Raw genomic sequence first — 16283 nt, 5'->3', positions numbered from 1 at the left:
CTCCAGCGCTGTGCTCTGCTCTCCTCCTGCTCTGGCTGTGAGCGTCGGTCAGCCGGAAAGCAGAGCGGTGACGTCACCGCTCTGCTTTCTGGCTGCCCGGCGCTCACAGCCAGACCAGAGAAGCAGAGCGCCGAGGACAGACAGCAGAAGGTAAGTATGTAGCGTTTGTTTTTTTACTTTTTAGGATGGTAACCAGGGTAAACATCGGGTTACTAAGCGCGGCCCTGCGCTTAGTTACCCGATGTTTACCCTGGTTACCGGGGACCTCGGGATCGTTGGTCGCTGGAGAGCTGTCTGTGTGACAGCTCTCCAGCGACCAAACAGCGACGCTGCAGCGATCCGGATCGTTGTCGGTATCGCTGCAGCGTCGCTATGTGTGACGGTACCTTAAGTCACACTATCAATCTTTTTCTAATTGTAGCAATATGAACTTGAACATTTAACCCCTTCACCCCAAAGCCTGTTTTCACCTTCCTGACCAGGCCAATTTTTACAATTCTTACCACTGTCCCTTTATGAGGTTATAACTCTGGAACGCTTCAACGGATCCCGGTGATTCTGCGAGTGTTTTCTCGTGACATATTGTACTTAATGATAGTGGTAACATTTCTTTGATATGACTTGCGTTTATTTGTGAAATAAATGGACATTTGGCGAAAATTTTAAAAATTTAGCAATTTTGAAACTTTTAATTTTTATGCCCTTAAATCAGAGAGTCATATAGCACAACATAGTTAATAAACGACATTTCTCACATGTCTACTTTACATAAGCACAATTTTGGAAACAATTTTTTTTGTTAGGAAGTTACAAGGGTTAAAACATGACCAGCGATTTCTAATTTTTACAACAAAATTTGCAAAACCATTTTTTTTTAGGGACCACCTTCACATTTGAAGTGACTTTGAGAGGCCTACATGACAAAAAATACCCCAAAATTATAACTTTCTAAAAACTGCACCCCTCAAGGTATTCAAAACAACATTCAAGCAATTTGTTAACCCTTCAGGTGCTTCGCAGGAATTTTTGGAATATGGAAGGAAAAAATAAACATTTACTTTTCTTTTTCAAAAAATTTCTTTAGACCTATTTTTTTTTTTTTTACTTTTGCAAGAGCAACAGGAGATAATGGACCATACATTTTGTTTTGCAATTTCTTCTGAGCATGCTGATACCCCATAAGTGGTGAAAATCCACTGTTTGGGCAAATGGAAGGGCTCGGAAGGGAAGGAGCGCCATTTCAATTTTTGAATGTAAAATTTGGTGGAATAATTAGTGATTGCCATGTTGCATTTGGAGAGCCCCTGATGTGCCTAAACAGTGGAAACTCCCCACAAGTGACACCATTTTGGAAACTAGACCCCTTATGGAACTTATCTAGATGTGTATTGAGCACCTTTAGTTCCCAGGTGCTTCACAGAAGTTTATAAAGTTAAGCCATGAAAATAAAACAAAACAAATCACATTTTCCCCAAAAAATCTTTTTAGCTACAAATTTTGTATTTTCACAAGGTCAAAAGGAGAAATGGACCCTGAAGTTTGTTGTACAATTTCTCCAGACTTCACCTCTTCCACATATGTGGTCAAAAACTACTTTTGAGGCACAGTGCAAAGCTCAAAAAGGAAGAAGCGCCATATTACAGATTTTGCTGCACTTGTTTGAGGGTGCCATGTTACATTGGCAGAGCAGAAAAACAGAAAAACTTTTCAGCTCACCTAGTAGAAACATTCGTTTGTAGGCCACATAATGTCCGAGCAAGGAAAAATATCTCTGTCTGACGTTGAAACTTGTGCACATGGAAAGAAAAATCCAGCTCCAGGAATAAAAAGTATCAAAAATTTATTTAAACATATTAAAATATGGAAAACTGCTGACAAGCGAAAAATTACATCATTTGGATGGAAGCTACCATGTAGTTGCTGGACGCGTTTCAAGCACAAACACGGCGCTCTTAGACTTCAGCATGAGACTAAACAAACGAACCCAATATATAACCACTAAAAACAGGTGAAAATAATTCAGCTAAATACTTTGGGTCAATACCATGCCGACTTTGCGGGAGGGAGAGAACCAAAGCAAAGCTGCGATAACAACAAGACATGTAAAAGAAAAAAAAACAAAAACCACATAACAAGCAAAATGAAAAAGATGAATAACTAAATATAAAATGTGGAATGAACACAAAAAAACACAAGTATCTATAATATAACGCTGGGAGCGTCACTCTGTCCGAAGCCTTTATAGACTGCGCAAGCGCAAGCGCTGGCGCAGTCTGGGCCCCACAGAGTGACGCTCCCGGGAGATCGCGGTATGCGTTAACACTGAATGCACACCGCGATCTCCAACAGAGAAGCAGTGACTGCCAGGAGGGTGAGTATCGGCTATATTCACCTGTCCCGTTCCACCGCTGCGTGCCGCCATCTTCCCGGTCCTCGGCCTGTGACCTTCAGTTCAGAGGGCACGATGACGCGCTTAATGCGCGCCGGCGCCGCCCTCTGACTGAACAGTCACAGCCAGAGGACCGGGAAGATGGCGGCGCGCAGCGGTGGAACGGAGGACAGGTGAATATAGTAAGTGCTGGGGGGCCTGAGCTGGCGGCGATACCAGCACCTGACCCCCACAGCGCGCCGGTGTCCCCGCCTGCTCAGGCCCCCCAGCACTCGGCGCTGAGCGGGTCAGAGGCAGCGGGGCCGAGCGGGTCAGAGTCAGCGGGGCCGAGCGGGTCAGAGGCAGCGGGGCCGAGCGGGTCAGAGGCAGCGGGGCCGAGCGGGTCAGAGGCAGTGGGGCCGAGCGGGTCAGAGCAGAGTGTGGCAGATGTAGCAGTCAGGGTGTGGCAGATGTAGCAGAGCAGAGTGTGGCAAACGTAGCAGACAACAGTGTGGCAGATGTAGCAGAGCAGAATGTGGCAGATGTAGCAGAGCTGAGTGTGGCAGAAGTAGTAGAGCTGAGTGTGGCAGAAGTAGTAGAGCAGAGTATGGCAGAAGTAGTAGAGCAGAGTGTGGCAGAAGTAGTAGAGCAGAGTGTGGCAGATGTAGCAGAGCTGAGTGTGGCAGGATGGGAGCAGCCCATGTCAGAATGGGGGCGCAGGATGGAGCAGCGCATGACAGGATGGGGACGCAGGATGGAGCAGCACATGACAGGATGGGGACGCAGGATGGGAGCAGCACATGACAGGATGGGGACGCAGGATGGGAGCAGCGCATGACAGGATGGGGACGCAGGATGGGAGCAGCGCATGACAGGATGGGGAGGCAGGATGGGTGCAGCACATGACAGGATGGGGACGCAGGATGGGAGCAGCGCATGACAGGATGGGGATCAGGATGGGAGCAGCGCATGACAGGATGGGGACGCAGGATGGGAGCAGCGCATGACAGGATGGGGACGCAGGATGGGAGCAGCGCATGACAGCATGGGGACGCAGGATGGGAGCAGTGCATGACAGGATGGGGACGCAGGATGGGAGCAGCACATGACAAGATGGGGACGCAGGATGGGAGCAGCACATGACAGGATGGGGACGCAGGATGGGAGCAGCGCATGACAGGATGGGGACGCAGGATGGGAGCAGCCCATGACAGGATGGGGACGCAGGATGGGAGCAGCACATGACAGGATGGGGACGCAGGATGCGAGCAGCGCATGACAGGATGGGGACGCAGGATGGGAGCAGCGCATGACAGGATGGGGACGCAGGATGGGAGCAGCACATGACAGGATGGGGACGCAGGATGGGAGCAGCGCATGACAGGATGGGGACGCAGGATGGGAGCAGCCCATGACAGGATGGGGACGCAGGATGGGAGCAGCACATGACAGGATGGGGACGCAGGATGGGAGCAGCGCATGACAGGATGGGGACGCAGGATGGGAGCAGCGCATGACAGGATGGGGACGCAGGATGGGAGCAGCACATGACAGGATGGGGACGCAGGATGGAGCAGCACATGAAAGGATGGGGGCGCAGGATGGAGCAGCACATACCAGGATGGAGACCATATACCAATATAAATGCTCGCCACCCGGGCGTAGAATGGGTTCAATAGCTAGTGAATTAATAATGCAACATAGCTTCTTTTCTGAGATTTAACCCTAATGGAACACGAGTATTTAGCAAATAGATCCAGAATGCTTCTCTGACACTTAGTTTTTTCTCTCTATCTCCCCCCCTGATATCTCGATATATCTGTTCAATTGCAAAAACTCTTAAATAAGTTGTTTGTCACTTATGTATTCTGATAAAGTGATTAGAAATATTGGAAACATGTCTGATTGATGGTTGCAGTATGTCATAAAGATGTTCACGGAAACAATCTTTTAATCTTCTTATAGTAGATCTGACATAAAAAAAAGTTTGCAATCTGTGCACTCAATGATATAAATTACGTAATTTGTATTGCAATTCAAAAAAACTCTTGATAAAAAAATTCTTCTGATTTTCAGAACAGGAGAAATTAGCGGTTTATTTAGTATAGGGACAGGTTTTACAAGGGTGTGACCCGCATTTAAAAAACCCTTTAGTGGATAACCATCCAGTTGGATTCCTGGTACTCATGGAATCTAAATAGCTAGGGGATAAAACATTACCCAAAGTGGAAGCATGTCTTGAAACTATTTTTATACCATCCTGGAGAATTGTATCCATAATATGGTCGTCCCTTAATATGTTGAGAGTTTTATGAACAATATTAGAAACAGATTTAAAGAAAGTACTATAGGTTAATACCAGAACTGGTTGATCATTAGAATTTGTATTAGTGATGTTTTGTTTTTCAGAAATGATATTAATAAGATCCGATCTGTGTTTGGTGTCAGCAATATCAAAAGCACGTTTAATGCTCCAATTGGGATAATGTCTGGTGGTCACACGTTTTTTAACGATGATTTTTTCATGATTAAAAGTTGAATTATTGCTGCAGTTTCTCTTGGCTCTGAGTGCTTCCCCCAATGGAATAGATTGTATGCTATGAGGCGGGTGGAAGCTCTGAGCATGTAAGATTGTATTGCCTGCAGTTTTTTTGTGATAAGTTTGGCTTTGAATGATTTGCTCATGAGTGCCTGTAAGAGTCAGATCAAAAAAATTTATGTATCTATCATTGTGAGTATAAGTAAATTTTAAGGTAAATGGATTATTATTAAATGTAAAAAATAAAATGTAATAAAGAAATATCACCTGACCAGACAATGAGTAAATCATCAATATATCTGGAATAATATTTTATATGTTCAAAAAGGGTTATTGGTAGAATATATGTAACTTTTATCCTACCAAGCCATCACCAAATTAGCTACAGAAGGGGAAAATTTGGCCCCCATAGAAACTCCCCTGCTCTGAATGATAAACTTTTTGTCAAACATGAAATAATTGTGTGACAATTAAAGTGCCACGACAGATATTATGAATGATTGCAGTTCAAGGGAGAAATTGCTATATTTAGTTAAATGAAATTGAATGGCATGTAATGCAATTTTGTGAGGGATCGAAGTGTACAAAGCGACAACTTCACAAGTGAGCCATGACCAATGTGAGTTCCAGACCACACCTTCAAACTTGTATAAACCATCCCGAGAGTCCTTTAAATAACCCAGAACCTCTGCGCTAAAGGTTATAAAACAGTATCCAACCATTCACCTAAATGCTCACTATATGAGCCGATACCCGAGATAATTCGTCGCATAGGAGGTGTGTTTTGGGAAGCGCATGTAGGATGGGAATCATTGGATTTTCAACAAATAAATAATCTGCCTGTTTCTGAGAGAAGAAGCCCTGATTAAGACCACTGTCAATAATGTTTTTTACACTGTATAACATATTCCAGTGTTGGATCTGACTTAATCTGTCTATAATCATCGTAGTTTTAATAGAAGATAATTCTTCATTTTCGTATTTGACTATAAGTTAGAATCTCCGGATAAAATGTACAAACTAAATTTATCCAAGCTTGAACGGAAATCTTTAGAAAATATAAAAAATAACCATAACATCATTATAAAGATGTCGGACAAGGGAGGTTCCGAAGTCATTTTGAACAGAACTGACTACTTTGAATCCATTTAGTGTATGTTATCTGTAAACAATGATTATAAACAGATTAAGTCAGATCTAACACTGGAATATGGTATACAGTGTAAAAAAAATTATTGACAGTGGTCTTAATCAGGGCTTCTTCTCTCAGAAACAGGCAGATTATTTATTTGTTGAAAATCTAATGATTCCCATCCTACATGCGCTTCCCAAAACACACAAAGATACATTTCCACCTCCTATGCGACCAATTATCTCGGGTATCGGCTCATATAGTGAGCATTTAGGTGAATGGTTGGATACTGTTTTATAACCTTTAGCGCAGAGGTTCTGGGTTATTTAAAGGACTCTCGGGATGTTTTATACACGTTTGAAGGTGTGGTCTGGAACTCACATTGGTCATGGCTCACTTGTGAAGTTGTCGCTTTGTACACTTCGATCCCTCACAAAATTGCATTACATGCCATTCAATTTCATTTAACTAAATATAGCAATTTCTCCCTTGAACTGCAATCATTCATAATATCTGTCGTGGCATTTTTATTGTCACACAACTATTTCATGTTTGACAAAAAGTTTATCATTCAGAGCAGGGGAGTTTCTATGGGGGCCAAATTTTCCCCTTCTGTAGCTAATTTGGTGATGGCGTGGTGGGGGAAAAGTTACATATATTCTACCAATAACCCTTTTTTTGAACATATAAAATATTATTCCAGATATATTGATGATTTACTCATTGTCTGGTGATCATATTTCTTTATCACATTTTATTTTTTACATTAATAATAATCCATTCAACTTAAAATTTACTTATACTCACAATGATAGATGCATAAATTTTGTTGGATCTGACTCTTACAGGTACTCATGAGCAAATTATTCAAAGCCAAACTTATCGCAAAAAACTGCAGGCAATACAATCTTACATGCTCAGAGCTTCCACCCGCCTCATAGCATACAATCTATTCCATTGGGGGAAGCACTCAGAGCCAAGAGAAACTGCAGTAATAATTCAGCTTTTAGTCGTGAAAAAAACATAATTAAAAAACGTCTGACTATCAGACATTATCCCAATTGGAGCATTAAACGTGCTTTTGATATTGCTGACACCAAACACAAATCGGATCTTATTAATATCATTTCTGAAAAACAAAACATCACTAATACAAATGCTAATGATCAACCAGTTCTGGTATTAACCTATAGTACTTTCTTTAAATCTGTTTCTAATATTGTTCATAAAAATCTCAACATATTAAGGGACGACCATATTATGGATACAATTCTCCAGGATGGTATAAAAATAGTTTCAAGACATGCTTCCACTTTGGGTAATGTTTTATCCCCTAGCTATTTAGATTCCATGAGTACCAGGAATCCAACTGGATGGTTATCCACTAAAGCAGGGGTCCCCAACTCCAGTCCTCAAGGCCCACCAACATGTCATGTTTTCAGGATTTCCTTAGTCTTGCCCAGGTAATAATTGCATCACCTGTGCAATGCAAAGGAAATCCTGAAAACATGACCTGTTGGTGGGCCTTGAGGACTGGAGTTGGGGACCTCTGCACTAAAGGGTTTTTTAAATGCGGGTCACACCCTTGTAAAACCTTTCTCTATACTAAAAAAAAAAATCACTAATTTCTCCTGTTCTGAAAATCAGAAGAATTTTTTCATCAAGAGTTTTTTGAATTGCAATACAAATTATGTAATTTATATCATTGAGTGCACAGATTGCAAACTTGTTTATGTCGGATCTACTATAAGAAGATTAAAAGATTGTTTCCGTGAACATCTTTATGACATACTGCAACCATCAATCAGACATGTTTCCAATATTTCTAATCACTTTATCAGAATACATAACAGACAAACAACTTATTTAAGAGTTTTTGCAATTGAACAGATATATCGAGATATCGGGGGGGGGGGGGGGGAGATAGAGAGAAAAAACTAAGTGACAGAGAAGCATTCTGGATCTATTTGCTAAATACTCGTGTTCCATTAGGGTTAAATCTCAGAAAAGAAGCTATGTTGCATCATTAATTCATACTTGTGTTTTTTGTGTTCATTCCACATTTTATATTTAGTTATTCATCTTTTTCATTTTGCTTGTTATGTGGTTTTCTTTTTTTTCTTTTATATGTCTTGTTGTTATCGCAGCTTTGCTTTGGTTCTCTCCCTCCCGCAAAGTCGGCATGGTAGTGACCCAAAGTATTTAGCTGAATTATTTTCACCTGTTTTTAGTGGTGATATATTGGGTTTGTTTGTTTAGTCTCATGCTGAAGTCTAAGAGCGCCGTATGTGCTCGAAACGCATCCAGCAACTACATGGTAGCTTCCATCCAAATGATGTAATTTTTCGCTTGTCAGCAGTTTTCCAAATTTTAATATGTTTAAATAAATTTTTGATACTTTTTATTCATGGAGCTGGATTTTTCTTTCCATGTGCACATTGGCAGAGCCCCTGAGGTGCCAGAACATCAGAATCCCCCATAAGTGACCCTATTTTACCAATTATACCTCTCAATGAATTCATCTATGGGTGCAGTGATTATATTGACACCACAGGTGTGTCACAAGCTTTTATACCATTGGGCAGTGAAGAAAAAATAATTTACAGTTTTACCACCAAGATTGTGTGTTAGCCCCAAGTTTTACATTTTCACACTGGGGAATGGGTAAAAATGGCAACAAAAATTTGTCAAAAAATTTATGCTGAACGTGGTAATATGAATATGTGGCTGTACAGTACTACTTTGCTCTACGGAGCGCTATTTGAATCCTGGAGCACAGATTTTCCTAGACTAGTTTGTGAATTCCATATAAATAGCCCCTAGTGCTAGAAAAGCAGAATTCCCCCTCTAGTGATGCCATTTTAGAAATTATAATCCTTTGGGAATTTATCTACAGGTGTAGTGATGATTTTGACTCCATGGGTGTTTCAGTTATGGCTGAGTGAAAATTGCAAACTGCCTTTGCAGTGACCAGTACGCTGTAATTACCGCTACGTTGCAGTCACCATTATGTTATGCCCAGCCCGTGCTCCTGGAGACACGCACCTGTAAATTAGGCGGACTCTCATCACTACAGAAATGTCAAACACGTGGGCACTAAATATTGTTTAGGCACACTGGGGCTCAGAAGAGAGGGGGGCGGGCATTTGAATTTGGGAGCAGAGAATTTGCTGAATTTCTTTTAGGGAGCGAGGAGCCATTCCACTTTTCCAGAGCCTTTGTGCCACCAGTAACGTGGAAGCCTCCAATATTTCCGTTAACAGATGACAGACCTTTTACATAATGTTTGGGATCACATTTATATGATGCTCTATGCTGAGCACTTACTTTGGGGTTTCCATCTACATCTCCGAGTGACGTGACAGATGAAACCCCTGAGGGATCCATTGACTATAATGAGGCAGCAGATTTACTCTGGACTCTGTCTGGCCCCTGTTCAGCGGTGTCCTTTTCAAAAGTGCACAAAAATGTGCAACCCTAAAAAGATGAACGCCGCTGGATCACAGGTCCTATGGCATCCACAGTGACTCCATCTGCCTCATTACAGGGAATTCTCCGCCGGTGGTTCTGTCTGAATCACGTACTTGAGAGATTTACACGGATATCCCAGTGTAAGCGCTCAGCGCATAGCGCAGGATAAATGTTCACCAAGCCTTACTGTGATCTTTGGGAGGCAGAATGAAAAAATCAACAGTGGATGAAGGATTGTTTTTATTTATTTTATACGCCATTCCTCGTGCGGTATAAGTGATTAGGTGCAATAACAACAATACCAGATGATAAAGCATTGTTTTTTGCCTCGGTTTTTTTTTTTTCTTCTTTTGCACTGAAGGGGTTAACTAGTGGCACAGTTTCATAGAGCGAGTCGTTACGGACACGGCGATACCAAACATGTGTACTTTTATTGTTTGTTTTTATTTACATAAATAAATGTTTTTATTGGAAAAATATTTATTTTTTTGTCTTTCTTTAGGGATTTAAAAAAAAATATTTTTACACTTAGTAATTTTTATTTTACTTTTTAGATTGTCCCAGGATGAGACATCACTATTAGTGATGAGCGAATATACTCGTTACTCGAGATTTCTGGAGCACACTTGGGGGTTCTCCGAGTATTTTTTAGTGCTCGGAGATTTAGTTTTTCTTGCCGCAGCTGAATGATTTACATCTGTTAGCCAGCATAAGCACATGTGGGGGTTGCATGGTTGCTAGGGAATCCCCACATGTACTTATGCTGGGTAACAGATGTAAATCATTCAGCTACAGCAATGAAAACTCAATCTCCGAGCACTAAAAAATACTCGGATGACCCCGGAGCGTGCTCGAGAAATCTCAGGTAACGAGTATATTCGCTCATCACTAATCACTATATAATGTCAGATCACTGATCTAACACTGCACAGCAGAGTATCAGATCAGCGATCTGACAGGCAAGGAAGGAGGCATGCCACCTTCCCTCAAGGACCCAGAAGACCATCTTGATGCTGGGGGTCTCCATGGAGATCATCAGGCCAATGTGTTCGCATCATGTTGGCTTGAAGGAAACACACATGGAGCCCCCTCCCTGTACGATGCTTCTCTACGCCACTTTCACTACTGACAGCGGCATCAGAGGGGTTAAATGCCTGCGATTTGTGCTAGCACCGATCGTGGATATTGCTGCGGGGTGTCAGCTGTCACGATCGCTGCAGTGCTCAGCGTGAGACCGCGCGATCGTGCTGCCATAGATATACTGCTCTTTGCGGGAACACACCTCCCGCAGAGCAGTATATGTATGGCGCATGTCGGTTAATTTGCCAAGGCATTTATAGTCTGAACTGTAACTCTTGTTTTTTTTGCAATTTCTCTGTGTGGTACACATTTCGAATGATGCATGAATTTGTTTGGAACAGAGGCGTATCTAGGGTTTCTGGCACCCGGGGCAAGAATTCATTTTGGCTCCCCCCCAGGACATATGCGATTTTCACACTTAGCCATGTACCGACGAGCTCCTCTCCCTAATGCTCTCAATGATCAGTTAAAAACTGAGAGAAGCAGAAGAGAAGCTCGTTGTCACAGGACCACAAGTATGAAAGTCGCATATGAGTCACGTGTCCATGTGACGACTACTGGAACCTGCAGAGCTGAATCCTGACATCGCAGCTTCTGAATTCTCACAATGAATGCACTGCACACTTTTAGGATTCTCCCTTGCCTGTGGACAGTCATGTCAGCACAAGCATGCGATTTGTATACTTCTGAACACATTACGACTAGACGTGCCCGGCCTCGTTCAGTTCATTGAGTGAGGCCACACATGTCTAGTCAGCATGTGACCGCATGTATCTAAATCGCCAGCATGAGAGAATCCTGACAGTGTGCAGGGCGCACTGTGAGAATTCAGAAATCTGCAGTCACAAAGAATAACTGCGGACTCATTACAAACCTGGACATTCCGTTTAAAGCTCCTAACATGAGAATTACTTAACATCACACATAACATTTACATCCAGGTACCTTATAGATGACGTCATCTCTGGAGCCGATCTCCTTCTTTTCTTCATCTTGTCCAGACCCCATGATGAGTTTTCTCATCCACAGCCGTCTCTGCAGATTTCCATCTTCTCCGTTCTTTTGCAGAAAATCTCCACATGACGCCCTTAAAGATACAAGTGTCATTAAAATGCTCCTGAATAAAAAATTGCCCCTCACTATATTGTCTGCACAAAATATGACCCACACACTGTCCCTCTTATGGTTCATGCTCTTCACACTGACCTCTCCTTTCCATACCGGTCCCCTCTTCACATTGTCCTCTCATACTGTGTTCCCCCTATAGGGCCCAGTATTTATACTGTACTCTATCATCAATCTCCCCCTTCCTGGTATACTGTCCCCTCCTGGCTGTGCCCTCACACTGTCCCTCCATGCTACACCCCCACTATTCAGTTTCTATTCTGTGCCCACTCACTTTTGTCCCCCCATACTGTCTCCTCACACTATTCCCCTCCCTCCTTATACTGTCTCCTCTCACATCCCTCCTGTTCACCATACTGTCTCCTCATATATTTACCCCGTCACTTTCTATACTGCCTGCTCACCTAACTACCCATACTGTTTCTGCACACATCCCATCACCCTCACTTCCCGTACTCTGTCCACATACATTTTTCACATCGCTCTTCATACTGTGCCCTCATTCTCCCATATTGTTTCCTAACACATGCCCCCCATTCCCTCATACTGTTTCCTCATACATGCCCCCAATTCCCCCATACTGTTTCCTCAAACATGCCCCCAATTCCCCCGTACTGTTTCCTCATACATGCCCCCCATTCCCCCATACTGTTTCCTCATACATGCCCCCAATTCCCCTGTATTGTTTCCTCATATATGCCCCCCATTGCTCTTCATTTTGTGTCCTCAAGTCTCCCACACACACTAAATCCCCTATCCCCACTACAAATCTCACCCCACACATAATAAATTCCCCCATCCCCAAATTCTCCCCACACATAATAAACCCCCCTATCCCCACTCAAATTGTCCACACACATATTATTGTCCTCTACCCCATCCCATCATTGCTCTCTTCACCACCTCCATCATTGCCTTCTCTGTCATGCCCATCATTGCCCATTTCACCACCTCCAGCATTTCCTCCCCAGCAATCCCATCATTGCCCTTCCACCACATCCATCATTTCTTCCTCCTCCACCATTCCCATCCTTGCCTATTCCACCACTTCCATCATTTCCTCCTCCCCCACCATCCCCATCCTTGCCCATTCCACCACTTCCATCATTTCCTCCTCCACCACCATCCCCATCCTTGCCCATTCCACCACTTCCATCATTTCCTCCTCCACCACCATTCCCATCCTTGCCCATTCCACCACTTCTATCATTTCCTCCTCCACCACCATCCCCATCCTTGCCCATTCCACCACTTCCATCATTTCCTCCTCCACCACCATCCACATCCTTGCCCATTCCACCACTTCCATCATTTCCTCCTCCACCACCATCCCCATCCTTGCCCATTCCACCACCATCCCCATCCTTGCCAAATCCACCACTTCCATCATTTCCTCCTCCACCACCATCCTTGCCCATTCCACCACCATCTCCATCCTTGCCCATTCCACTACTTCCATCATTTCCTCCTCCACCACCATCCTTGCCCATTCCACCACCATCCCCATCCTTGCCCATTCCACCACTTCCATCATTTCCTCCTCCACCACCATCCCCATCCTTGCCCATTCCACCACCATCCCCATCCTTGCCAATTCCACCACTTCCATCATTTCCTCCTCCACCACCATCCTTGCCCATTCCACCACCATCCCCATCCTTGCCCATTCCACTACTTCCATCATTTCCTCCTCCACCACCATCCTTGCCCATTCCACCACCATCCCCATCCTTGCCCATTCCACCACTTCCATCATTTCCTCCTCCACCACCATCCCCATCCTTGCCCATTCCACTGCTTCCATCATTTCCTCCTCCACCACCATCCCTATCCTTGCCCATTCCACCACTTCCATCATTTCTTCCTCCACCACCATCCCCATCCTTGCCCATTCCACCACCATCCCCATCCTTGCCCATTCCACCACTTCCATCATTTCCTCCTCCACCACCATCCCCATCATTGCCCTCTCCTCCCCCTACACACACACACACCATTTACTTCTCTGCACATTCCCCTGCAGCGCGCAACACACACACACGCATGCACGCGCACACACACACACTCACCTCTCCTCGTGCTCTGCCGCAGCATCTCCATCGCCTTCCTCTGACACAGCCGGATGCTGAATGATGACGTCATCCAGCGGCGTGTCTGCGGGCAGGAAGACAGATCGCTGCAGCTCCGCTGCTATTTTCTCTTGTAGGCAGCGGAGCTGCAGGGATTTCTCCCTGCCTGCCACAGCCACCCTGCAGGGGCCCCCCTCCACCTCCGCACCTGTTGGGAGTCGGTGCTCTGCAGCTTCTCTGTGCCGGCTGTCAGCTTGACAGTCGGCACAGAGAACAGCTGACTCCCAGACCGGGGGCGGCAGAATTCATCCGCCGGGGGAGACGCTGCGGACTGCCACATTAGGCGGCCCGACTGCGCCCCCCTGCCAGCTGCGCCCGGGGCACATGCCCCGGCTGCCCCCCCTACATATGCCACTGGCTTGGAAGTCTGCTCTTAGGACAATTGTCATCTATCTTGAATGATTTCCACTTGTGGATAATCTTTCTTAGGCTATGTGCACACGTTGCGGATTAGGCTTAGGAATTTCTGGTGCAGATTCGGCCTCTCCTGGCAGAAAACGCACCTGCGGATTTGTCGCGTTTTTTGTGCAGTTCCGCAGCGTTTTTTGTGCATTTTTGCTGTGGTTTTCTTGCGGATTTGCTTTTTACTCCTGCGGTTTTCTATAATGGAATGGGTACAAAAACGCTGCAGATTCACAAAAAAGAAGTGACATGCTACTTCTTTTAAACCGCAGCGTTTCCGCAGCGGATTTTCCACAAAGTGTGCACAGCATTTTTTTTCTCATTGATTTACATTGTACTGTAAATCAATTGCGGATCTGCAGCGTTTCTGCACCGCAAAAAATGCTGCGGATCCGCAACGTGTGCACATATCCTTATTGTAGAATGAAGGACTCCAAATTGTTTGAAAATGGCCTGTACCCATTCCTAGATTGATGGGCAGCAACAATTGCTTCTCTAAGATCATTGTTGATGTCTTTCCTCATTAGCATTGTACTAATAATAATAATAATCTTTATTTTTATATAGCGCTAACATATTCCACAGCGCTTTACAGGTTGCACACATTATCGTCACTGTCCCCATTGAGGCTCACAATCTATATTCACTATCAGTATGTCTTTGGAATGTGGGGAGGAACCCACGCAAACTCTTTGCAGATGTTGTCCTTGGTCGGGTTTGAACCCAGGACTCCAGGGCTGACAAGGCTGCAGTGCTAACCACTAACACCAACCTGAATGCATCAGACCAGCACCCTGACCTGCTTTTATAGAGGTGATCACACTTGCTGGTGAGCAATTAATCAACTGAATCTAGCTGTTAGTTGCCCTCGTCATTACTATGTTAGCAGTAAAGGTGTACTTTTTTAATTTTAAGTTTAAGACCTTCTGAGGACCAGATATTTATTTAGTATGTCCGAATATGTAAAACCATAGAATTGAACAATGTACTTAGTTTTTTTAATGAATAGTATAAAATAAAAAGACTTAAAATGAAGGTAAGGCTAGGTTAATATCATAGACTTGAACCAATTTCTGCATGAATTTCATTTTTCTGTCCAGAATTACAAACACTAGTGTGAACCTAGCCTAGTTTATTTCTAGAATAAGAAAGGAAATAAATGATCATATTACGTATTATTATTACCTTTTGTTATTGTTTCATTCACATTAGTTGGCACTTCACAATTAGATGACTCCTTTCCAATCTGTATATTTGTAGTTCTACCATGAACCTCTGAGATATAAACAATAGATATAGTAGTTCATAATTAAATTTAAGAGTTCATTGATACTTACAATGACTTCTTCATTACTACAAAAATACAATGAATAGGGGTACATGAACGGTTCACAACATATGATAAAAATATATATCATGGTCAGTAACTAATTTCCACACCATCTACTATATAATTGTCTAAGGGTCACTTCCGTCTTTCTGTCTGTCTGTCTTTCTGTCTGTCTGTAACGGAAATCCCAAGTTGCTGATTGGTCACGGCAAAACAGCCACGACCAGTCAGTGCCCGCAGTCCATACTCCCCCCCCAGTCAGCGCTCACACAGGGTTAATGGCAGCGTTAGCGGACCGCGTTATGCCGCGGTGTAATGCACTCCGTTAACACTGCTATTAACCCTGTGTGACCAACTTTTTACTATTGATGCTGCCTATGCAGCATCAATAGTAAAAAGATCTAATGTTAAAAATAATAAGAAAAATAAAAAATAGTTATATACTCACCTTCCGTGGGCCCCTCAGATCCAGAACAGGCCTTTCCCGCTCCTTGCGCAGCTCCGGTGACCGCTCCATGCATTGGGATCTCGCGAGATGATGACATAGCGGTCTCGTGAGACCGCTACGTCATCATCTTGCGAGACCGCAATGCACTCTTGGGACCGGAGCGCGCGAGCAGCATCGGTAAATGCTTCGCCTGGATCCGGGGGCCAACGGAAGGTGAGTATAGTTATTTTAATTCTTTTTTTAACAGGGATATGATGCG

The 16283-nt window shown here is 43.9% G+C and overlaps 1 protein-coding gene across 1 annotated transcript in view; it reads right to left on the bottom strand.

Moving 5' to 3' along the window:
* LOC138674524 (uncharacterized) overlaps positions 1–16283 on the bottom strand; it is a 172413-nt gene that overhangs the window by 98546 nt on the left and 57584 nt on the right. Inside the window, exon 3 of the mRNA XM_069762349.1 lies at positions 15432–15521. Within this exon, the coding sequence (XP_069618450.1) occupies positions 15432–15521 (90 nt within the window). The remainder of the gene's footprint in view (positions 1–15431; positions 15522–16283) is intronic.

Source organism: Ranitomeya imitator, chromosome 4 (assembly GCF_032444005.1).
Source record: "Ranitomeya imitator isolate aRanImi1 chromosome 4, aRanImi1.pri, whole genome shotgun sequence".
NCBI classification, from domain to species: Eukaryota; Metazoa; Chordata; class Amphibia; order Anura; family Dendrobatidae; genus Ranitomeya; species Ranitomeya imitator.
The sequence above is the reverse complement of the archived record's forward strand: the minus strand, read 5'-3'. Positions and strand labels throughout refer to the sequence as shown.